Raw genomic sequence first — 24599 nt, 5'->3', positions numbered from 1 at the left:
GATGGTTAAATGTGATAAGACCAAAGGACTGGACGGAGGCCATCATCAAAAATGCTCACATGTGCAGCACACACTTCATATCAGGTTAGAGAAAAAGTATTTCCTGTTGTAGGGATGAATAACGTTATGTGTATTAAGGGTTATCATGTCCACCTCATCAGAAACTGGGGAGGGATTAAGAGGAAGATTGGATTTCCGTGGAATGCTAACTTTTTAGCACATTAGCTAACGTTAGCTTCCATAGCAAAACAAACAAGTGTGGTCCTCCTTTGTAATATTGGCTTCCTGTGACATCATCCATCCACTGAGTGAGAGCATACGGGTCGGCCAGTCTGGTCCCGTTGGTCAGTGTTTACTTATTCAAGTAACACTCGCGGTCCCGGAGAGTGAGTGACCTGACATGGTGCGTTGTTAAATTCAGTCTGACACTCTACACTAAAATGAGAGCCCTGTTGGTCAAAGAAACGGAGCGTTATATTTCCATATGAATTAACAAGCGGTTACGTTAATGATACATTCACTCAGCTTGGCATTCTGCCAATCTGAGAGTGCGGTGCTCTGGATAACCGAACAGTACATTCAGACAGCAATATGAATTTACGAACAGTCCAGTTTGTACACTCGAAACCAATATTTCCGAACGCACCTCTCACATCATCTTCCTCCATTGTCTAAAACAAGCCAACAGAACTTGCCAACTAGCGCTAACTACTGTCTGTGGAGAATTGTTTTGCCTCCAGCGAAGCCCCGCCCACCCAAAAACACCATACTTTTACTAGCAGTAAAAGGGTCTGTGGGCTTCAGGTTGAAAATGCTGAAGTTACCCTTTAACTGTAGAAAATTAGTAATGCAAAAAAGAGATGTTTGAGGTCATGTAAAAACTTTATTGCAATGTATGGTAAAAGTCACCCTCCTTTGGTAATTTATTTGTGGCACTATCCACACTCCATACAATGTGGAGCGCTCACATGGGCACTTTCCACACCCCATAATTTTGGACTTCTACCAGAAAACTCCCTCTGCCTCCGACTTTACTTCATACTCACACACAGAGACACACACACTCTTAACACACTCTCCCAGCTGCAGGACGCAACAAACATCATCGACAAGACGTGTTGTCAATGTTCCTCACTCGGATATGTTGCTCGTTATCTACTTTGTAACAGCTCTGGGTGAGTTTGTGTTTTTATTTTTACAGCTTTGTGTTAATGTGAGAAGTTAGTGTCAGCAGGCAGGATGGAGAATAATCTGCTGGAGCTGCCAAAACAGTTCCTCCTCACGTCTGCAGCAACAACACATGTAACGAGATCCATATGGAAACCATTATTCATTAGATTTACCAGGGATCGTAGTGTTTTATAAGATGGGGGAAAGTAAAGCTGCTGCAGGACAGTCAGATAATTAAATCCAACTTTTTACCGCTCACTCTTTGTATCTGCAGAGAGTCCATGTGATTTTGATTTAAAAGAACTAACCGCAAACATGCTTTCCTTCTGAGCTGTGCAATTAAAATCAAAGCAGCTGCAGTGATTAGACACAGCAGATCTGTTTTATTGGAGACTCAGGACTTTCACTAACATCTGTATCCCTCCCTGCAGCCCTGTGGTGTCCCGTCAGGGCGCAGCAGCTGCCGGAGTTCGCGGATGTTTGCACCGAGGGCAGCTGCTACCCCGCCACAGGTGACCTGCTCATCGGCCGCGCGCACAAGCTCACCGCCTCCTCCACCTGCGGCCTGAAGCAGCCGGAGCGCTTCTGCATCGTCGGACACCTGGAGGTAAGAAAACTCTCTCACCTTGTGACCAGTCAAGTAACTCAGAGCCTCATGGGTGACTAAGTTTTTGTATATTATCTTATCTAGAAGATAAAGTTAATAAAGCAGTTTTTATCCATATAAATATGTAACATGAGCCTTTATCAAAACATAACATTCATAGGTAAATTTGTTCTGGTGATCCTGGACTCTGCTGAAGAAGTAAACAAGCAGTGGTAAAATGTAACTGAGTACATTTACTGTACTTACCGTAAAACTCCAATTAATAGCCCGGGCTTTTATTTGTTTAAATCACTGAAATCAACAGGCCTGTATTTGGGAGAGGCCTTTAATTCCTTTCACACAAAACTGTCAGGAAGATCAGGAAATACAAACTTTTATTTAAACCAGTATAATTATTACTTGTTTAAAAATTAGGCTTCATCTAGCTAGACAGACAGAGCAAGAGCAAGTTACAGGGATAATGGCACCGAGCATACCGACACAACACCACTTTATCCTGTTAAAACAACACTCACAACTTGGATTAACTTTATGAAAACCCCTTTTGATTCTTTTGATCTGAGGACCCTTACAGACTAAAGGAATATGAATAACTTGCAGGGTAATCAAGGCACGAAGAACTTCTATAACCAGAGCAGGCCTCTAATTGAGACAGGCCTTTATTTGTCAAAATGTGTAGCTACACTGGGCTGGTAAAAGGGACTGGGTGTTCAATTGGGACCAGGCTTTTAATTGAAGTTTTAGGGTAAGTACTAACTTGAGGTACTTGTTTTTTACTTAATTGTTTTCTTTTGATGCCACTTAAGAATTCTACTCCACTTCATTTAAGTAAGGGATAATGTATAGTGAGCCGGTGACGGTTGAAAAATAACTCCCGACAGGGGAATGGAACCCAGTCTTTTAGCACGTTGGTGGCCCATGCTGTGTTCTTCTTTGTGTTNTAATTGAAGTTTTAGGGTAAGTACTAACTTGAGGTACTTGTTTTTTACTTAATTGTTTTCTTTTGATGCCACTTAAGAATTCTACTCCACTGCATTTAAGTAAGGGATAATGTATAGTGACGGTTGAAAAATAACTCCCGACAGGGGAATGGGACCCAGTCTTTTAGCACGTTGGTGGCCCATGCTGTGTTCTTCTTTGTGTTTTTTCGTGTCTGTCCACTTCAGTCTGGTCAATCTCAGAGTCTTCTAGTTGTTTGTGCCGGTCTGCTCCTGACGACCCTGCAATTTTCTCTTCCTCTTTTATTTTTTTTTGCTGGGGACATGTCATTGTTTAGCCAAACATCAAGCGTTTTGTCCTCTCCAAAAAAAGTGATGCCCTGAAAATGCTGCATTTTGCCACTGCGATCCTGTTTGGCCTGTGTGGACTAACGTCAACTGATTTTGATGCTCCTCAGTCTAAGGCCGTTGCTATGGCGTCACTAGCAACGGAGCAGCAGAGCAGCGGTGATACCTCAAGAAATAAATACCGCAGAATTTTGTTGATTGACCAATCAGAATCAAGTATTTAAGAGTGCCATATTCTAAGATGGAGATATTAGCCATGTTTCCATCAGCCTGTTCAGATGCGCATCTAAAAGTATCACATCGGAAAATCATGAGTTCATCATGGGTTTTGGTTGATTCGTAAAAATGTTGATTCGCAAAACTGTTAAGTCTGACGTAGCGCACCTCTCTCCATGGTGATATCCACACTTCGGGTCAGGAAGGCGGTAATGCATTTACAAGCTGTTTGCCAAACGCCAGAAAACGTAGAAGAAGAAGAATGCGAGACTTGTTTTGTTTCCGGTTCTGCAGAAAACTTGCGCAAGTTCGTAGTTTTCACCAAAGTCCATACATTTAATGGAAACACACAGGATTCGTATTTCTTTTAATGCGCATTTCCCAATGATTCCAATCACTTTTGGATGGAAACATAGCTATTGTAATTCTTACTTCACTACAAGTGCACTCTTTTTTTTTTTTACTAATAAAATTATTATTACAATTAATAAATTACGTTTGTTTCATTAACGTGTTTTCATCTGCTGGCAATTTATTTTAAGAAGTTGGTCAAAATTAACTTTTTTGAGCAGGATGGAATTCAAATAAATAAGTTAGATTATCTTACATAAAATAATTTGACCACTAAACATAAACACAAGTTTTGGATAAACATTACGTTTTAAACATTAAAAACATTACGTTTTTACGTTAAGTTTTTCAAGGTCAAAGCAAATCGTGTTGGTTATATTAAACTAACTTTGTCAGATTTTAAAAGACTCGTAGGATTGACTCAATAATGCCTGAGCTGGAACTACTTCAAAAGATTCATGCAGATTGTTTTTGTCAAGTTAAGTCTGTTTTGTTATCAAACTAACCAACAGTTAATACCAGTACATCTAAAACTGACCGACAGAAATTACCTGGCAACTATTTTGATAAACATTTAAGTCGTCTTTTTGTTTTTGGGTGTTCTTTTGTTTTTGTTAGATTTTTTTCTGCATTGAGAACCTTTGCTTTTAAAACTTTAAGTACATTTTAATGATGACAGTACTGAATATTTTTTTTTATTATTCTTTATTGGTTTGTCTAAGAAGCAGAGTGAGCTCTGTTGTGTCCTTGAACTTGCACTTGCACTGTTGTTTGATACAGCAGCTACACACAGTGAACGTTTCTTCGGAGCGTTCTTTGGTTCTGCGTTTGTCTATTTTGGGGCTTCAGAGGGCAAGCATGCAAACTTTATTTTTATGTACAAAACTTTCAAACACAGCAGTTACAAGGTGTTTTATAGGAATAAAAAGGTGGTGAGAGAAGAGGAGACAATGTATGGAACAAGTAATAAACAACTGTTAGTTAAAATTATAAATCAAGACAGAGAATGAAGAAATGATTTCATATATTACTGTATGGAAAGAACTTTTCATCCACTGGGATCATAACGATCATACAACATGTATGAAATGCATCTCATGTCATTGTAAGACAGAGAAAGAGACTCTCAGTGGTCACAAAAACAAGTAGATATATAAACTTATCATTTCCTAATGTTATAACATCACATTAAAGGAACATTTACTAACAATACAACATTTTGAGACCAGAAATATGTTCATTACACAGAAAAATGTAAAGTAAAATTAAATATTTCCTCAAATTGTTTACTGTTTCCTTTCAGGTAAAGCCTAAAACATTCCCCGCTTTCATGATGTTCAAAGTTCAAAGTCTTTCCGCTCACTGTCAGTCAGCAGACTGCATATACTGAACATATACTCTCAGCAAAACTATTAGGCATGCATTATGTGTACCACCACCCTGTGCATACCGTATACAGTGACCATCTAATCCTCACATATATAGTTCTGGTGTCCTGTTTATGTTGTTAATATTTGTTTATTCTGTATTTTCTGGATTTTCTTGGTGACATTGTTGGAATAATGAACAGAAAGTTTGTCTGTTCTTTGCAGAAATTGACTGAAGTGATTTAAATTGTATCAGCAGCACTGTTTTGCACAGTTCATGGCATTTTAATGACCGTGACTTATTGCTCACAAATTCTTGCCATAGGAAAGGGCGGATGATGTCAGCCATTAATCCCTCATTATATTTAAGAGTCTGTCCGGCATATAGTTGTATGATTTTAATGACAACATATGGTTTAAGCCTCCACAACAGCTTGTTTTCTACTCATTATCTTTTACTTTGGTTGTATGTAAACCCAACATAAGTCTGTGTTACTAAACAAGGCTGCAGCTACTGATGATTTTCATCTTGTTCGTCATTATTGTCTTGCAAGATTTGCCGAGGCCAAGGTGACTGACATCTTCATATTTGTTTCATTATTTTTTTGTCCGATCAACAGCCCAAAACCCTGAAGATGTTTACTTTACTGTCCAATAAGACGAAGAAAAAAACAGTTAATCCTCACATTTGAGAAGTCAGTGTTTGGTATTTTTTAATTTCCTTTGGTGGATGTGTTCTCTGGACCTGCCTGAACACTATTCTGAAAGTGTTGTTGAAAGTTTTTCTTATTATATTATACTTAGTCTTAGAGGAAAAAACACAGCCTGACAAAACACAGACCACTGACGACCTCTCTTCAAAACCAATGAACAACAAAACTGGTTGTGATTTAGCAAATCATTGGTGTGTTTCCAACAACTTTATAGGCTCCAAAAGTGTGTGTATTGTGGCAACTCATTGCAGCACAAAAAGTGGTTGTTTATTACCTAGACATTGCTGCAATCCTGCCAGGATAGTGACATGAAAATAGCTTGTTTTTTACCGGGAAGTTGCTGCCTTTTCATCTGTGATACTGGCAAAAGAACTGATTGTTTTAACTGGAAACATTGCTGCATTTCCTGCGAGGATTGTCCCACAGATGGGGTTGTTTTTTTCCAGGACACTGTCATGTTTCCAGTTGGGATCCTGATGAAAAGCGGCTGATTTTTTTTTTTTTTTTTTTTAAAGATTTTTTTTGGCCATTTTGCCTTTACTGGACAGGACAGGTGAGCATGAAGGGAGAGAGAGAGGGGGATGACATGAAGCAAAGGGCCACAGGCTGGACCCGAACCCGGGCCGCCGCGGCAACAGCCCTGCACATGGGGCGCCCGCTCCGCCACCAAGCCACCAGCGCCCCAAGCGGCTGATTTTTACCGAGAAGTTGCTGGCTGTTTTAGCTGGGCTACTGGCAGGACAGGTGGTTGTTTTTACCAAGACATTGCTGCGTTTCCAGCCGGGATACAGACATGAAAAGCGTCTGTTTTTTCAGGGATATTGCTGTGTTTCCTTTAAGGATAGTGCTACAAAAAGCGGTTGTTTTTAACGAAAAGTTGCTGCTTTTTTAGCCGGGATACTTGCAGGAAAAGCTGTTGTTTTGACCAGGACATTGCTGCGTTTCCAGCCAAGACAGTGCCACAGAAAGCGTTTGTTTTTTACCAGGAGGTCATTGTGTTTCCAGCCAGGATTCTGAAATGAAAAGTGATTGTTTTTATTAGGATATAGCTAGGTTTCCAGCAAGCATACTGCCGCGATATCGCTTTGTTTGCAGCTGGGATGGTGCCACAAAAAGCAGTATATTGTTATTGAGAAGTTGCTGCTTTTTTTAGTTTGGATACCGGCAGGAAAAGTGGTTGTTTTTGACCAGGGCTTCGCTGCATTTCCAGCCAAGATACTGGCACAAAAGCAGTTCTTTTTACCGAGGTATCGCTGTGTTTCCTGGCAGGATAGTGCCACAAATAGCAGTTGTCTTTTACTGAGATGTCGCTGCATTTCCGGCTGGGATACTGATATGAAAAGTGATTTTATTTTACCAGGATGTCATTGCGTTTCCAGCTGGGATACTGACAACAAAAGCGGTTGTTTTTATTGGGATATCGCTGTGTTTCCTGCAAGGATACTGCCACAAAAAGTGTCCGTCTTTTACCAGTACATCGCTGTGTTTCCTGCCAGGACAGTGCCTCAAATATTGGAAGCTTTTTTTCCATGATATTGCTGCGTTTCCAGCTGAGATTGTGCCACGAAAAGCTATATATTTTTACTGAGAAGTTGCTGCTTTTCTAGTCCAGATACTGTCAGGAAAAGCGGTTGTTTTTGATGGAGACTTCGCTGTGTTTCCTGCTGGGACAGTGCCTCAAAATGTGGGAACTTTTTTTTAAAATATCGCTGCATTTCCAGCTGAGATTGTGCCATGAAAAGCAGCTGTTTTTTTACCTAGAAGTTGCTGCTTTTTTAGCTGGGATACTGGGAGGAAAAGCAGTTGTTTCTGATTGGGACATCACTGCGTTTTCTGCAAGGATAGTGCCACAAGATGCAGTTGTTTTTACAGAGATATTGCTGCTTTCCCAGCGGGGATTGTGCCTGTAAAACTGGGTATTAAAAGCCAAAACGTTATATATTTCTGACCATAACCGCGTGGTTTTCTGCCTAAAGCTAACAATGCATTAACCATAGCGTTAACCATTTTTCGTGTGATCTAAAACCTTCAAAGTTTGTCTGTCCCAGATTTTAAGACCTTAGAGCGACCAGAACAAATATGTCATTTTTTCTTCTCATACTAAATATAGTTTTTGGGCACAAGTGAGTTAAGAAATGACTCAAACAATAAACTGATTATCTAAATCAATAAACTAATCATTTAACTGACTGATAATTTCAGCTCTACATCATGTGTGGGAGCATGCACATGTACAGTATCTGCTCGCTGTCTTGTGGAGTGGGAGTTCAGACATTCCTCTCCACAATAAAAGCGCTGTGTGCCTCACAATCCCCTCCCTGTGTGCCTGTGGACCGGGGGCGAGGTCTGGGGATATTCTCTTTTTATCAAACACCCCGTGGCGAGTTTTGCTGTGTGAATGGTGTCCTTATGAAATGACACACTGCGGGGCCTTTGCTGAGCTTCCTGAGGATGAGCGCAGTCCTAAAGTATGAGCTGATGGTGATGAAGGGGGAGGAAGTGAGCCTAAAGTAGAAGACATTTGTGCTAAGTGGAGCCACTTAGAGAGACTCTGCTCACATTTCAACACAGACATAGTTGGCAGGGGCTCCGTGAAATTGAGAAACTCATCTTGTTTTTTCACATGCTGCAATACTGTGAGATTTAAGTGTGTGTGTGTGTGTGTGTGAACCAGAGTGTAGCCTGTGTCCATGCCAAAGCATCTGGTGTGCAGGCGAAGCTCCTGCTGATGACAGTGAGCACATTATTAAACAGCCACGCCATGTCCTTAATTCACTTTCTCTGGATCTCTCTGTCATTACTCACTATGTGGCCAAAAGTATGTAGACACCTCAAACTTACACCCACATGATTACTGAACACGCATTACAAAACTACAGACTGTCATCTGTTGCTGTAACAGTCTCCACTCCGTCAGGGAAAAGCATTGCACAAGGTTTTGGAGCCTGGCTGCAGAGATTTACTCCCAGACCAACACTTCATCCAAAGCGTGCTGGCTGGGGGGGGAAGTTCTTCCACAACAAACTGGGAAACTGTTTCTTTCTCAGGTGCTGTCACTGCTGTCTAAAATATCATTGTGTGCTGTTGCATTAAGATAAAGAACCCCAAACCGTTACTGTTCCTCTAGCTGACGTTCAGTTGACACTAAAGCATTTTGATTCAGTCCATTAAAGATAGTAAGTTTTTGTCCTGTAAGTTTCTTCTCTCTTCCCTCATCAAAACGAGAGAGCAGGAGGAGGTAGAGTGTACGGCCCGGGCCAACAGGGGAGAGTTCAGTCCGCACAGACGTCTCTCCTTGGCTCCTTCTTACTTTCCTATCTACCTTTGCTCTTTCCTACATTTCTATCCATCTAACCATAAACTTTTGGCTCCCACTCGGACCCCCAGATTGTGCTATTACTCCCACTCAAAGTCGCAAGTATGTGCATCAAGGGATTGTAACATCTAGTCCTAAAGTGAACTAGCTGATTATTCAATGAGTGGATCAAAACAAAATGACTCGGCAACAGTTCTGGGGTCATTTTCTGCCTTCAGGCCGTTGACAGCTGCTGCTCGGACACATTATGTTTTCAGGTTGTCTGTCTGTTTTCGTGAACGTGATATTTCAGAACCACTTCGATGGAATTTCCTCAAATTTGGCACAAACGTCCACAAATATCCAAACATGTTTTTTTGTGTGCCATAAATCAAGAATTCATACACTAATGATGACAAAATTTGACACAAATGTCTGATAGGATGAAACGATAAAGTTATGACATTTATAACTCCACGGTGACATCACAATGCTCTGCAAAAACATTTTTCTTTTTTTTTTGTAAACACATTTTATAAGCAGAAATACAAGCATTAGGAAGAATGTTGAACCCATTAACCCAAACATCCCTTACCAAATCCTATTGTTCAGATGTACACTTACATGTATACACACATGTATCAAAGGACATAAATTATGAAAGTGAAAATAGGAAATAAAGGGCTGCCACTGACTGAAGAACTTTGCAGTTGAACCCCGCAGTGAGAACTTAATCTTCTCCAGGTCTGGGAAAAACATTGTATCTCACAACTAAGTGGCACTAGAAGGTTTACTGTTTCCATAGGGGGAGTCGTCTCCTGCGAGCTATTAGGGAAGTGAATGAAATTACTTTTGCTTGTTTCTCCGAGACATGATTATTTTCTTCAGGAGTACCAAAAATGGCGATCATTGGGGATGGCTCGATGCAAAACCACTTTTCTGGTCGCTACTCAACGTCATATCTCAGAAACAGAAGGGGGGACATTTGGTCAGATACTGAATTGGTGACTCTAATGTTTGGTCAACACCTTGAAACTGTGCTGATTGTATAGATCGTCTGTGCTGCCATGTCTGAAGCATGTAAGTTTAAGAATTTGTAGCTTCTTTGCAGCAACATGCAACTGAACTTCTCTCACTGTGTGACGCAGGAAAACCATTTCAGAACCACGACCAAAGATGTTACCATCTTCAATTTGATGATTAATTTCTTATGTCTTGAAGAGCACCTGATTTTTAAAAAAAAACTTTTTTAACAATCTTTACATTTTTACATTTTGGCATCTCTCCTGACCCAGATTGCAGCACTCCCACTGCTTCGTGTCACCATGTTTCTTTCATGTTAGTCATCTCTTGTCTGGGACAGCTCAGAATCGCAGCATGTACCAGGTGTAAAGTGTGACCTCTTAGTAGCAGCACCATCTTTAAAAAGTGTATAGTAAACACAGCATTTGACTGTATTCACTGTATTCAGGTGGTGGCAGACGTTTCAAAACCTGCTAAACTCTCAGAGTAACTGACTCTCTATGCTCTGTGTCTGACAGGAGGATACAAAATGTTTCATGTGCGACTCCAGAGAGATGTTTGACGAGGACACCAACCAGGTCAGCCACACCATCGAGAACGTGGTCACCACCTTCGCCCACAACCGCCTGAAGACCTGGTGGCAGTCGGAGAACGGTGAGAGGCGGAAAACATGCGTGAGAAAAGTGTTTGTTGTTGAATTAAAGAGGCAGAGCTCCTGCTGAGCACTCCTGGTGTGAAATGAATGAACAGCAGCTGAAAGCGTGTGAGCTGTGACTGACGCTGTTCTCATGAGAGCTCAGCTCAGTAATGAGTAGACAGGAGATCACAGGGCCTCTCACTGCAGCCAATCACAGCGGGCCTGGGGAGCGGGGCATACAGGTGAGCTGAGGAGAACAGGTGTGCAGCTAAGAAACAGATGTGTGTCATGAGTTGAACACACAGGTGTTCAAAGTGGGGAAGAAGGGAAGTGTGTAATGAGACAGCGGAGGATCAGAGAGAGAAGAAACAGTCAGTGGTGGAGGAAGTATTCAGATACTTAAGTAAAAGTACATTACCACATCGTAAAATACTCCAAGTCCTGTACTTTTCCCCGTTAAAGGGTTCTTTTGGGGAGTTTTTCCTTATCTGCTGTGAGGGTCCAAGGACTGAGGGATGTCGTATGCTTTAAAGCCCTGTGAGGCAAACTGTGATTTGTGATATTGGGCTTTATAAATAAAATTGAATAAGATCATATATGATTAGATTTTTATTGCTAATTCATTGACGTTTAAGCAACATTTTATTCTTGGAGTTTGTTGAGACGGACTCCTCTGTCTAGGGCTTCAACGTATGGTTATTTTCATTATGGATTATCAACACAAAAGATGCTGGCACTTTATGTTTCTGCAAACCACAGATAAATTACATTTGCACGTCATGATGTACAGCAGCAGATCCGCTGAAACTTTGTGTTTAACAATGCTGTGGTTAACGCGTGGTACCGTTTAGGCATAAAAATCACTTGGTTATGGCTTGAAAAAGAAAGTGTTTTGACTTAAAATATCTGGTTTTTGGGGCACGGTATCTAGTGATGTGTCAGTGAAAAACAGCTGCATTTCGTGCCACTTTCCCCAAGCTAAAATAGCAAAGGGATCGCTGAAAAACACTCACGTTTGGCGCCTAAAAGGCCGCTGGTTACAGCGATGACTGGCTAAAAACATCCAGTTTTGTTGTGGGCGGCTGTGGCTCAGAGGTAGAGCAGGTCGTCTACTAATTGGAAGATTGGCAGCTCCGTCCCCGGCTCCTCCAGTGCGCATGTCAAAGTATCTTTGAGCAGCTTGAACCCCAAGATGAAACGTACAAATGTAACATATCCTGGTTTGCAGAAATGTACAATGCCAGAAATGTTTTCTCGCCATTGGGCCTGGATTATTTTCTGGATCAAGTCATTAATTGTTTGGTAAAATGTAAAAAAAAAAAAAAAGTGAGAAATGTCCGTTATCAAGCAAACAGCAATAAATGACAACTTCAAATGTCTTTGTCTGATCAGCAGTCCAAACCTCAGTATTATTCAGTTTTATTTAAGATTAGAAAAAGCAGCAACCATTACGTCTTTGGCATTTTTATGATAAAAGATTTAGTCAGTTTGATGGTTTTATACAAACTGTTCCACCGTCTGCTCAAAAACTAAATATGTTGCTGTATTTTAAGGGACTAAAGTCACTAGTCTAGCCTGTTTCAACACCAACGGATGCCAGAAACACCAATCTGCCAGACTCTGTCACCTCAGTTATTCACACTCACATCTTTAATTTGAGCCCTGATAGAAATCTTGTTACAGTAAAACAGTTCCCACACAGACGGACAAACCCTGCCCTCTTTCCTCCCACATTCACGCTGCTACTCTGTTTCCCTCTGAGTTGTGGGAATCTGTCCGAGGTGTGAGTCATGGAGGGAGCGGCGGCCAGCAGTGCAGATGGCTTTGAAACATCAGGAAGCTGCAGACACACAATGGCTTTGCTTGGGATTTCCTAATTCCCTCGCAGTAGTCCTCCGGCTCCATCTTGGCTTTCGGAGCCGGCTGCACCAGCTGTTCAGTTTAAACTGAGCCTAAAGTTAGTGTTTGTGAAGTGGATAAGTACAAACTACTACAGACTGTTTCTTACATAGAGATTAGATGCTACTAAATATTTACTCATGTATCAAACTGACAGAGCTAACGTTAGCTCAACAGAACAGTCCGCTGCACTTCAAAGCTTTTCTTGCTCGTAATTTTTGTGGATGCTACCACGCTACTCGGTTAATTAATCAACTTTGTTACTGAAAAGCCATTCAACTCAGAAAGTAGTGACGTTACCACACTACCGAGAAATGTAGTGCTACTAATAGTGACGCTACTGCCCAAATAAACCCTTAATTCACCCAGTTAAATGCAGAAATACGGTGGCTCTCACATGCTAAAATGGAGTCTGGTGGCTTTGGTGATGGCGATTTCAGAGCTGTTCCTGGTTAAACATAAAGAATCTTGTTCTATCTCTGTCGGGATCCTTTCCATAATTTTGTCAGACTCTTACAATAACAATCTGAGCCTGTCAGCGGCAAAAACAACAACCTTTAGTGGACGTAAATTGACACTGAACAAATGCCCTGAATGGTTACGTTGCCACCTGTTTAAGCTGTTGGCTGCAGCGCTCTCACTCAATACTGGACTAATTTCAAAAGATGTCATTCCCCCTTACTGTACGTTGAGACCAGAAGCTTCCAAAGAGGCAAAGTCTCTCGTGGACGCCCAAGAAGCACGACTGTCAAAAATATTTGTGGCAGCTTTGGTCGCTCTAGTCACTCATCACGTGAATCATTGATCGTTCGATCGTGCAGCCGTAACTGTACGTTCACACCAAAAGCTGCCAGAGGAGCAAAATCGCTGAATTCGCTCTAGCAGCACCGCTGGTAAAATGTTGGTGGCAGCGAAAGCAGCTCAAGTCGCTCATGACGTCAAATTCTGAATGTTCGATTATGCTTCTCAATTTAAAGGAGCCGCGAAGCAGGTTACTGGCTTGTCCATACTTGTGTATCGATTCAACATGGAAGAAGACACTCTTAAAATTTGTGCTGCCGTGTGGTACCTGCGCCACCGTCCGGTCTGGGTTCAGGATATCCTCCGGGGCCGTGAACAACACGGGGAATATCATGGGCTGGTGCGGGAGCTGCGGTTGGATGGGGAGAGGTTCCAGCTCTACTTTAGGCTGAACATAACAGTTTGACAGCTTGCTGCTTGTTTTGAAGTAGGAACGAATGTGTGGTAGGAACTGAAAGTTTCCGAGGATGTTATCTGGGTTCCAGACATGCGATGGACATCTACTTTTCGATTGGTGCCTGGTCATTTGCAGCTCAAACGCGTCATAGCTAATTTGCATAAAGTTAACCAGTGTTTAACTTTAATTTGCAGCTCAATTCGCCGAACGCCGCCTTGCAGCTCAAAACGCCTCTGGTCACCACTACCCATTGAAAATGAATTAGACCTGACGCCTTTGCAGCTCTGGCAGGTTTTGGTGTGAACGCACAGTAAAGCGGACTACTGGCTTGAAAGCAGCGTAGTTGCTGCTTGCTGTTGTCCAGTCAAAAAGCTCATAGTTGGCCTACACAAAGTTATGTTTGGTCAATGAAAACAGAAAACAAATGTCATCCCATTCAAACTCCGCTGCGGTCGGTTTGTTCGCCCAAGACGTGCGGCTGACGACCAGGTCGCCCAAGTCATTGAAAATGAATGATTTCCGCCGCTTTGGAAGCTCTGGTCGCTGTTGGTGTGAACGTACAGATAGTCACTTCGACACAAAAACATGGGCAAACAGGGTCCAGGTTGAAAAATACAGAAGTTACCCTTAAGATCTAATGTTGCAAACTAAATGTAGTAAATAAGTAGATTAAAACCACATGTACATGTACACGCAGTGAGGAGCTTAGGAGAAACTGCTGCAACAAAATCCAGAACCTGAGCCTGAGATTGATTAGATTCATGTGTGAATGCTTGAGATGCCTCAGCTGCATAAACACATGCAGAAAGAATCCATAAATATTTGAAAGAAATAATGCTTATGTGTGTGAGAAAGTCTGTGTGGAGTGCGTTGACAGTTTTATGAATGGGAATCAGCTGAGAGAAAGATTTAATTGTTAATTTCCTGTGTGTTTTCTTTCCGCTGTAGGTGTGGAGAATGTGACCATCCAGCTGGACCTGGATGCTGAATTTCACTTCACACACCTTATCATGACCTTCAAGGTGCCTGTTCTCTCTCACACACACACACACACACTCCCACACCCACGCAGATAAACACAGTGTCGGACAGCTGTGGTGGAGGAATGTGGAAAATCGTTCTGGTCTCTGGAGGACGGTGGGAAGCGAAGGAGGAGATGAGTTTGAGGCTGTGCAGTAAGAAAAAAGCTGCTCGTCTCTCATTGCTTTCACATGGTCGGCCATGACGGCAGCCGGTTGGCTTCGTGCCCTTAGCTTTACATCATAGTCAAAACACACACTCAGAGACACACTTCCCATGTGTATCCTGTCCCATCCTGTTTTAGGACTAGATGGCAGAGAGGATCAACACCTCCAACAGCCTCCACCCTCTCAGGAATATCACCCCTTTATATTTAAGTCATGTTTATTATTTTAGTGTCCAAACCTTTAAGAGGAAAACATCAAATATAAACAGGATATATGGATCAAAAATGGCAGGAAAATGGAGTATTTGATACCTCTGTAGTTTGATTTTATGTCTTCGCACCAGCAATGGCCGTGACCAGAGGCATTATGTTTCCAGGTTGTCCGTCCGTCCCTTCGTCTCATTCTCATGAACGTGATATCTCAAGAACACCTTGAGGGGAATTGCTTCACATTTGGCACAAACATGTACCGATTAGATTTTGGTGTTCAAAGGTCAAAGTTACTGTTCATTCATAAAAACTGTCCCTCCTTGCGTCAGCCTCGTTCTCATGAAGGTGATATCTCAAAAAAACTTTGATTGAATTTCGTCAAATTTGGCAAAAACGTCCACTTGCGGTCCACAGTGAACTGATTAGAATTTGGTGGTTGATGCAGAGAACCACAAATCAGATCTGAGAAGCGTTTGGCACAGCACACGTGCATGGACAGAGTCGTACCAAAACTTAAAGTAACAGAGCAGTGATTCAGCCTTATATGGCACATTTCACACCTCATACAGCTAACAGTAGCCCCTTTTACACTGCCAGATTTTCCGCGAATGTTGGGCTGTTTTGCCAGCAAACTGGAGCATTTAGACACACAGAGCGAGTTGATCTGAGGTGCCTAATTTTCCGCCTCATAGGGTAGTCATATTGGCGGAACCGTTTTAGTTTAAACAGACCGAGGCGCCCTTCCGCCACAGGAGGGGCTGTTGATGACTTGTGGGAGGAGCTGTTGATGACGGCGCACGTGCGACCCACTGGCGGTGGATATACAGGAAACAGCTGATAGCATGAATTAGCGAGCAGCTAGTAGCAAGAGGGAAACACAAACCTGACAGACACTGTAAAGATGAGCAACTGGGGAGACAAGGAATTGCGCGCCCTCCTTGTCCTCACAAACGAAGAGGCCATTAACTGTCAGATGACGGGGACGGTGAAGAACGGGCCGACTTATGAGAGAATCACTGAAGGACTGACCAGCCGCTGCTTCCCTCCCATGTCACTGTTTTCGTCACACGCTGAGCTACATGTTTTGTTACTTGCTCACGCCCCCCATTGCCCCGAAAAATACTGTTTTTATACTGCGAATGCTGAAAGAAGACTGATTGGGCTTTCCTGACATTCACATACTGATAATTTTCCATGGCAGTTGCTGAAGGTCAAAGTTCAAGGTCACAGTGACCTCATATGACGTGTTTTTCGCCATAACTCAGGAATTCATACACTGATTATGTCAAAATGTCATACAAATGTCTAACAGGGTAAAATGATGAAGTGATGACACTTCATATCCAAAAGGTCAAAAGTAAACTTCACTGTGACATCACAATGTTTGTTCATCGTCATACCTCAGGATCCGAAGGGGAGACATTTGGTCAGATGCTGAATTGGTGACACTAATCTTGGGTGTAAAGATCTTCTGTGCTGCCGGGGGAGAAGATGTGCGTGAAGCATCCATGTTTTCACAGACATGGTTATAAACTGTAACTGCAACTTGACTTGTGCGCAGACGCGTACAGCTGTGAGGCAGTAAATCTAGTTTTCCTGATTTTTTACACAGAAATTTGCGTGTGAAATGATAACAGAGGGAATACAAGTAACAACTCTGTCAAGTTAATAAGATAGAAGTAGCTCAAGAATATTTGATTTTCAGGATGATTCACAGAAAGACATTTGAATGTGAGAGAAGATGCAGATTCGATATCTGTTCCTTGTGAAAAATAGTTAAAAATGTACTTTATACATATGAAAAAGTTCTTAAAACTTGATTTAAGCAAAAGATGAGTATAAAGATCTGAGATGCAAGGTGATTGTTGGTTATCTATTGGATAACCTAAGTTTTATCTAATCTCATACGTGGGAGATAAACTTAGGTTATTTGCTACGGTGGAGACAAATTATGGCCAACATTAAATGCAAAAAACCCTTATTTTTCACTTTATCTCTAAGGGTTTCTGTAAATTACCTTTAGAATTAAGGGATTTTTGGAAGAACCTGGATGGAAAACAAAATGAAAAAACATCATCAGAGGTATTCTGACATCTGATATTACAAGAAAATGCAGGTTTTGCTGAAAACCCTGATTATTTAACATTTCAGTGATTTTTTCTTCTGTCTCTGTCGACAGACGTTTCGGCCGGCTGCCATGGTGATCGAGCGGTCCATGAACTTTGGGAAGTCGTGGCAGGTGTATCGCTACTTTGCCTACGACTGCGAGTTGTCCTTCCCTGGTGTGTCCACCGGGCCGATGGCCAAAGTGGACGAAATCATCTGCGACACCCGTTACTCAGACATCGAACCATCCACCGAGGGAGAGGTGAGTATTTTTTAGCTTATATTTACATTAAGGGTTTTTCTATTGATAAGAGTGTCACCAGTCATGTTCATTTCAAACTGTGACCTAGCTGTCTTTTAATTTTGTCTGTTTCAGGTGATATTTCGGGTGCTGGACCCCGTCTTCCACATTGAGGACCCCTACAGCCTGAGGATACAGAGTAAGATGCTCAGTTCTTTGGCAGCTTTAAAACTGTTATGTCTCCTTAAAACGAAGCGATGTCTGTAGGTGGCCTCACACCACAGGGTGCATATTATGTGTGAGTTGTGATCAGCTGGTCAGAGAGTCATCTTTCCTTCTCAGATTAAACACATGAATTGAACACCTACCTGGAGCAGAGTTTCAGGGGTCGGAGTTTGGACAGGAAGAGCACTGCACGGAATTTCACATGTGGGAAAGACTCACAGTCTGTGCACTCACCTACATCCAGACTGAGAAAAACACACACACACACACAGAGGCAGAGGCAGAGGCCTAATGTTAAGTATGTGGTGAATGCTGTGGGTGTGTGGGGAACAGCGGCGGTGACGTCTTTGAAGTCTGAAAGTCAGTAAGAAACTATCCAGACTGTGGATATCTTTGGAGGCGATCTCCATTTATTCCTGAGAAAACAAAACAAAATCAGCAGCTAAACAGCTCTAAAACACGGAAATTAATACAAGAGCAATGTCGCATACCTCTCCCACCAGCACAACAGCAAAAGAGGAGAAGTAAGGCAGGAGACACCCCTTTATAGGTGGGGTACCCCCAAAGGTGAACGTAGAGGAACAGAAACTGAGTAGCAAACGTTCCACTTATCAACTATGATAAGTGCAAATACTTAATATTTACAATTACTGCTGTATAACTGACCCTGTTACAGATATACTTAACGCTCTTTATTTCCTGTGTGTGTGCAGACATGTTGAAGATCACGAACCTCCGGGTGAAGTTCATCAAGCTCCACACGCTGGGCGACAACCTGCTCGACTCCCGTGACGAGGTGACGGAGAAGTACTACTACGCCCTCTACGACATGGTCGTCCGCGGCAACTGCTTCTGCTACGGTCACGCCTCCGAGTGCGCCCCGATCGATGGAGCACCAGTGGGAGCTGAGGGCATGGTACAACTGAAAACATACTCACAGAAACAGATTGGAGAATATAAAACATACAAGCTTCAATCTTAATTTTAATTTGACATTAATTCATTCAGATTTTTTTCTGGGCACTTTAAGGACTCTTGAGTAAATGTTGCACAACTTTTAAGGACTAGAAGTCTCTAAAGTGCTCCAAAAAATGGGACTTTGAATATCTCCAATTTCATGACAACTGGGTAACTCCCATCTGCTGATGAAGATCATGTGGTATGATTGAAAGCTCTAGAACTGGGACTGGATCCTAATCCTAACTGTGTCTGGTAGTAGAAATGGTGTTCATTTATTATTTTGTGTGTGTGTGTAGGTCCATGGCCGCTGTGTGTGTAATCACAACACTGAGGGACTGAACTGTGAACGCTGCCAAGACTTTTACCAGGATTCGCCTTGGAGACCTGCAGAGGGACGAAACACCCACGCCTGCAAGAGTAAGAACACAAACATTAAGACAGAGTAAACTTTTATGCATTTTGGGAAGCTTATTTGTTTTCTTGACAAAAGTTTGATGGTGAGATTAACCCCCCTCTCATGTCTGCACATACAGTATGGAGCTCCTGTAGAGTCAGCAGGTTAGCTTAGCTAATGCTAATGCTTAGTTTATGTTACTTAGCATAAAGCCTGTGCGGTTTACTAAGCTAGCGAGTGGTTTTCACCCTCCTTTCAGTTTTCATTAGCCTGATATCAGACAGAATTATCAACTCGTTACTCTCTGTTTCCTTGGTGGAGTGACCGGGTTCAAAGGTCTTGGAGTGTGTCTCAAATCGCACACTTCAGTTAGTACACTTAAATGTAGTACTCTATAATTTCAACAAGGTAGTGTTATCCTAAATTGCACATTGCACTTACTGGAATTGACGACGGCCTTTTTCTTTAAACTGCCTCTTCTTCCTCTCCATCTTCTTTTTAAATGGGAATTTGCAAACAAACAGTGGAGCACTGTTGCCACCATTTGACCGCTATCTCCACACATAAACCAAACTTAGTCACAACGTGAAAGCTGATTAAATTGTGCCGCTGTAGCTAGGAGCAAGTTAGCTAGCCAGCGCTCGTAACCAACTATGTTACGAACATGGACTAACTAGCTAACATTACGTAACGTTAACAGAAAATCCTGCATAGTATACCTTTAAATTTATTTGTTTTTTGGAGTGGGATTTGATTTTTTTGGCATTTTTCCCTTTTTTTTTAAGATTTTGTATGCTTACCAATTAAACAATGTTGAAACAATACTTAGTTGCAGCCATATACTGTATAACACAGATGAAAACAATAAAATAGACTAGGCTAGGATAAGATAGGCTAGGCTAGACTATGATAGGCTATGCTAGGATAGGGTAGGATAGGATAGACTAGGATAGGTAAGGGTAGGCTAGGCTAGGCTAGGATAGGACAGACTAGGCTGGGATAGGTTAGGCTAGGCTAGGCTAGGCAAGGATAGGATAGGATAGGCTAGACTAGACTATGCTAGGATAGGATAGGATAGGATAGACTAGGATAGGTAAGGGTAGGCTAGGCTAGGATAGGACAGACTAGGCTAGGATATGTTAGGCTAGGCAAGGATAGGATAGGCTAGGCTAGACTATGCTAGGATAGGATAGGCTAGGATAGGTAAGGGTAGGCTAGGCTAGGATAGGACAGACTAGGCTAGGATAGGTTAGGCTAGGCAAGGATAGGATAGGCTAGGCTAGACTATGCTAGGCTATGCTAGGATAGGATAGACTAGGATAGGTAAGGGTAGGCTAGGCTAGGATAGGACAGACTAGGCTAGGATAGGTTAGGCTAGGCTAGGCTATGCTAGGATAGGATGGGATAAGATAGGCTTGGCTAGACTGTGTTTTGCTAGGCTAGGATTGGATAGGGTTGGCTAGGATAGAATAAAATAGGCTAGGGTAGGCTAGGATAGGATACAATACAATAGGCTAGGCTACACTAGGCTAGGATAGGATAAAATAGGCTAGGCTAAGCTAGGCTAAGATAGGATAAAATAGGCTAGGCTAAGCTAGGCTAGGATAGGATTAAATAGGCTAGGATTGGATTGGATTGAATAGGATAGGATAGGTTAGGATAGAATAAAATAGGCTAGGCTAGGATATGATAGGAAGGGATAGGCTAGGATAGGCTTTATTGTCCCAGTTGGAAATTTGCCTTTGACATGACAGTGTCTGCAGTGTGAAATCAAAGCAACACAACAGTAAAAAACAACAAATACATTAATCTATCGACTGCAAATGCCCAAAATCACAGCACAACAACACAGACAATAAATAAATACTCATTATAAGACTATGCAAATCCGATTCTACCAGTCTCAGTCAATCTCACTTTCTTTCTCAGAGTGTGAGTGTAACCATCACTCCACATCGTGCCACTTCGACCTTGCTGTTTACATGACGACTGGCAACAGGAGCGGAGGCGTGTGTGAAGACTGTCAGCACAACACTGTGGGCCGACAGTGCGAGCAGTGTGCACCTTTCTACTACCAGCACCCAAACCGAGACCTCAGGGACCCAAACGTCTGTGAGCGTAAGTCACCTCTACGTAACCCCTGCTCTCCACTGAGTCTTCACGGTCCACTCTACTCATCACACCAGCAGTCTGTTAAAATGTTGGTGTCCTCCTCCAGGACATGTTTCTGTCTCAGACAAGCACCATCTGGAGCTGCTGCCTTTGAAGTGAGAAGCAGAAAGTAGCTGTTGTCATCATGATTGTAATTAGCTGCTGAGTGCTGGGTACAAGTGGAAGTAGTGCAGTAAAATGAAATACAGCCTCCCCCTCTCTTCCTCTGTGCAAGACTCAACTCTGCTTTTGCAGATCGTGTCCATTCTCACTCACAAATAACTTACTGCTGAAGTAATGTTACTACAAGATAAGCTAATGTTTTCTAGCATCATGTGAGGAAATCCCCTCATTCATCACTTTGTTACAGAGCAAGATATCTCAACAAGTACGCACCAGATAGATGCTGTGTATATCTGTGATTCCTGGAGGTGTTGAGGCTCCAGTCTTTTCTGTTGCTCCACCATCAGGCCAGCTTCTTTCACTTTTACACAACAGCTATCACAATCTACTGGGCAGATTTCCATGTAATTTGGTAAGCACAACCTTTCAGTTTTGGACACTCTAACTTTTCCTCCAGTGCCACCCTTGGGCCAAAAGTTCCCCTTTTCAGATTAGAAAATGTTTGAAAGATTGCCATGAAATTCACTGAGCACATTTATGCTTTCAATCTTTGCTCCAGTGCCAAAGATAAGGCTGAAATGTCTCTTAAAGGGATACTTTGCTGATTTTCAACCAGCTCTGTATCATAACAATGTGGGTAGTCTGTGTAAAGGAACTGAGGTAAACTTCCCTCCATTTTACCAGCGCTCAGATCTCCCTGCTCATCTCTCAGCTCCAATCCTGCAACTGTAATTAGAGGTTGTTTGTGACCAGCCAGCCATCATATTGTTTCCTGTGTCAAAACAGACAAGCTTGCATTACATCACCCACTAGCGGGAGTGTTGATTGGCTGGTGCGGCGCAGTGTGTTCTGGTAGTCATAGGTTTTGTACTGTACCTCTTTAGCAAAAGGCTGTGTTTTAAATTGTAAAATTCAATTACGGTGCATGTTGCAATATTTTTAAACATTATTATGAGCATTCAATGTTTCCTACAGAATTAGGATGTGATGGTGGAAGGGTGGATGGGAGGAGGGCAGCAACAGCTGATCACCGACAATCAGCTGATGCTGCCATTCAAAGCAGCACTGAAAGATTGCCTGCTTGATGCAGGACTTGGCCTACATTGGGGGAACACTCTACCTGTTGAGCTAGAGGTTGCCTGCCACACCAGCACTTTTTGAAAGAGCCGATTTTATCCCCATCTCCTTATTAAAAGCATAATTTGGAAATCTTTAAATGTTTAAAATGTTCTGAAAAAAAGCCTGCACCAAGAAATGTTAGCTAGAAAATTGAGAACACTTAAAGAAAGGTTTATTTTCATATTAAGAAAACATACAATCCAATATAAATGTATTAGAATTAAATATGCTTTGTCCAACAAAAGTAACGTTCATCACTGATTCTGAAACGACTCAAAAACTTGCAGCACTGATGAGTAACTTAACAAATTCTTATTGTTTCTTCCTGTCCAAGCAAGACAAGCATGACAACACATATGACCTTTTAAAGTCCACGGCTTTATAAGTAAAAATATAAATAAACCACCTTAGATTGGTGCATAAAGTGTTTGATGGTCATAGTATACCTCACCCCCCAGTGTTGAAACAAAACCTATGCATAGTATACCTCACCCCCCAGTGTTGAAACAAAACCTATGCACATGTCCTAATGTTGTGTTTTCATGTCTCCACAGCGTGTAACTGTGACCCAACCGGGTCTCTGGAGGGCGGACTGTGTGACTCGCACACCGACGTGGCAGCCGGGATGATCTCAGGCCAGTGTCGGTGCAAAGCCAATGTGGAGGGCGAGCGCTGTGACCACTGCCGGCAGGGACACCACGGACTGGGACAGGGGCCTGATGGCTGTCTGGGTAAGTCCATTAAAGTTTACATACATTTATATTTTGCAATATTTGTTATTGTTTTGCTTAAGAAAACCAAAGTAGTTGTTCCCAGTTTGCTGTAGCCTGAGTGTCAGACTGAAGCTCCCAGAACCTTCAGTCTGACATCGCCTCCATTGAAGGCGATTTACAAGGGGGAGGGAATTTGATTTTTCCCCAACCAATCAGTAGAGATCAACGACTCACCCAGAAACTGACGTCATTAGTATCCATGCATCGGGGGTGCCGAAAACAAGCGAGCATTGCCCATTTAAAATGTGTCCGTCGTTGTGCACGCCCAGCTGCATCGCCGTTAAATCCAGTTTAGCAGCTTCCTTAATTTGGTCCTCCATTAACGCGAGTAGTGGCAAAATACCTTGATAGCATCGTTAATGTGGTCTGTAGGATCTGTAGCGGTCGCCATTGTTGCTATCCTCACCAGTTACCCACCGGCGTACAGCTTGACATCAGCGTGGCGCTGATTGGCTAATCGCTAGACCCGCCCCCACCCCCGGCGTTCATTGGTCCGTCCATCGTTTGGACGAGATAAATCGCAAATTCATTGCAGTATGCCAGACCAGAGATGCAAGCCTACTCAGTTGAGTGGGCGGGGTCTATGGTCTGGAACCAGGCTAAGTTTGCTGCTCTCTGTGTGAAACTGTTAATGAATAAAATAAGGAAAATTAGTCATTGGATGATGGTTGAATGTTTATGGATAACTACACCCACCATGAAACAAGAATCCTTTAAAATACCATGACTTACTCCTTAATTTACCCCTGAAAACATGGCAAACTTCTTAATCTTAGGTTAATGTGTTGAGTGTGGTAGTCATAGGTCCCTTAATTTGTCCTTTAATTAAAAAAGGCAAAGTCAAAACTTCTTAAACCATGCATATAATCAATTAAATATACACCTTATACGTATGTATTCCAATCCAATAATTATCCCCTTAAAATCCCAAGAAAATTACCTTAATTTCATCATTATTAATGGGTGAATTAATTGAATTCTGCGGTGAAAAGTGAAGAGATTTGATTTCTTCGTGACATCACAGAATATTTAAAATATACCGTTTTGTTGTTTTTTATTGGAGGACTTAAAATAAAAACTGACACAACCACACAGGGTGCAGATAAACTACAGTCAGATGGACAGACGCAGTTGAATCTTATGTTTCATTGTTTGCTTGTGTGTTTTGGCAGCTTGTACCTGTAACCCGCTGGGCACTCTGCCCGGAGGAAGCACCTGTGATGCGGACACAGGAAGGTGCTTCTGCAAACGCCTCGTGGACGGACATAACTGTGATCAGTGTCTGGTGCGTAAAAACAACTGCCAGCCTCAATTTAGATATTTTACATCCATATATATGTGTGTATGTG

At 42.2% G+C, this 24599-nt stretch overlaps 2 protein-coding genes across 3 annotated transcripts in view; both read left to right on the top strand.

The window, feature by feature from the left end:
• The window catches only part of dclre1c (DNA cross-link repair 1C, PSO2 homolog (S. cerevisiae)), a 123037-nt gene that overhangs the window by 29078 nt on the left and 69360 nt on the right, over positions 1–24599 (top strand). The window lies entirely within an intron of this gene.
• lamb1b (laminin, beta 1b) overlaps positions 1045–24599 on the top strand; it is a 43420-nt gene continuing 19865 nt past the window's right edge. Inside the window, exons 1-11 of the mRNA XM_050036818.1 lie at positions 1045–1175; positions 1602–1777; positions 10547–10682; positions 14711–14784; positions 17338–17526; positions 17641–17704; positions 18444–18646; positions 18987–19107; positions 21014–21202; positions 23032–23208; positions 24423–24535. Coding sequence (XP_049892775.1) covers positions 1142–1175; positions 1602–1777; positions 10547–10682; positions 14711–14784; positions 17338–17526; positions 17641–17704; positions 18444–18646; positions 18987–19107; positions 21014–21202; positions 23032–23208; positions 24423–24535 — 1476 coding nt within the window. The 5' untranslated portion in view covers positions 1045–1141. The remainder of the gene's footprint in view (positions 1176–1601; positions 1778–10546; positions 10683–14710; positions 14785–17337; positions 17527–17640; positions 17705–18443; positions 18647–18986; positions 19108–21013; positions 21203–23031; positions 23209–24422; positions 24536–24599) is intronic.

The sequence above is a fragment of the Epinephelus moara genome, chromosome 23 (assembly GCF_006386435.1).
Source record: "Epinephelus moara isolate mb chromosome 23, YSFRI_EMoa_1.0, whole genome shotgun sequence".
In the NCBI taxonomy this organism is placed as follows: domain Eukaryota; kingdom Metazoa; phylum Chordata; class Actinopteri; order Perciformes; family Serranidae; genus Epinephelus; species Epinephelus moara.
Note: the sequence above shows the minus strand (reverse complement) of the source record. Positions and strands in the feature narration are given on the sequence as shown.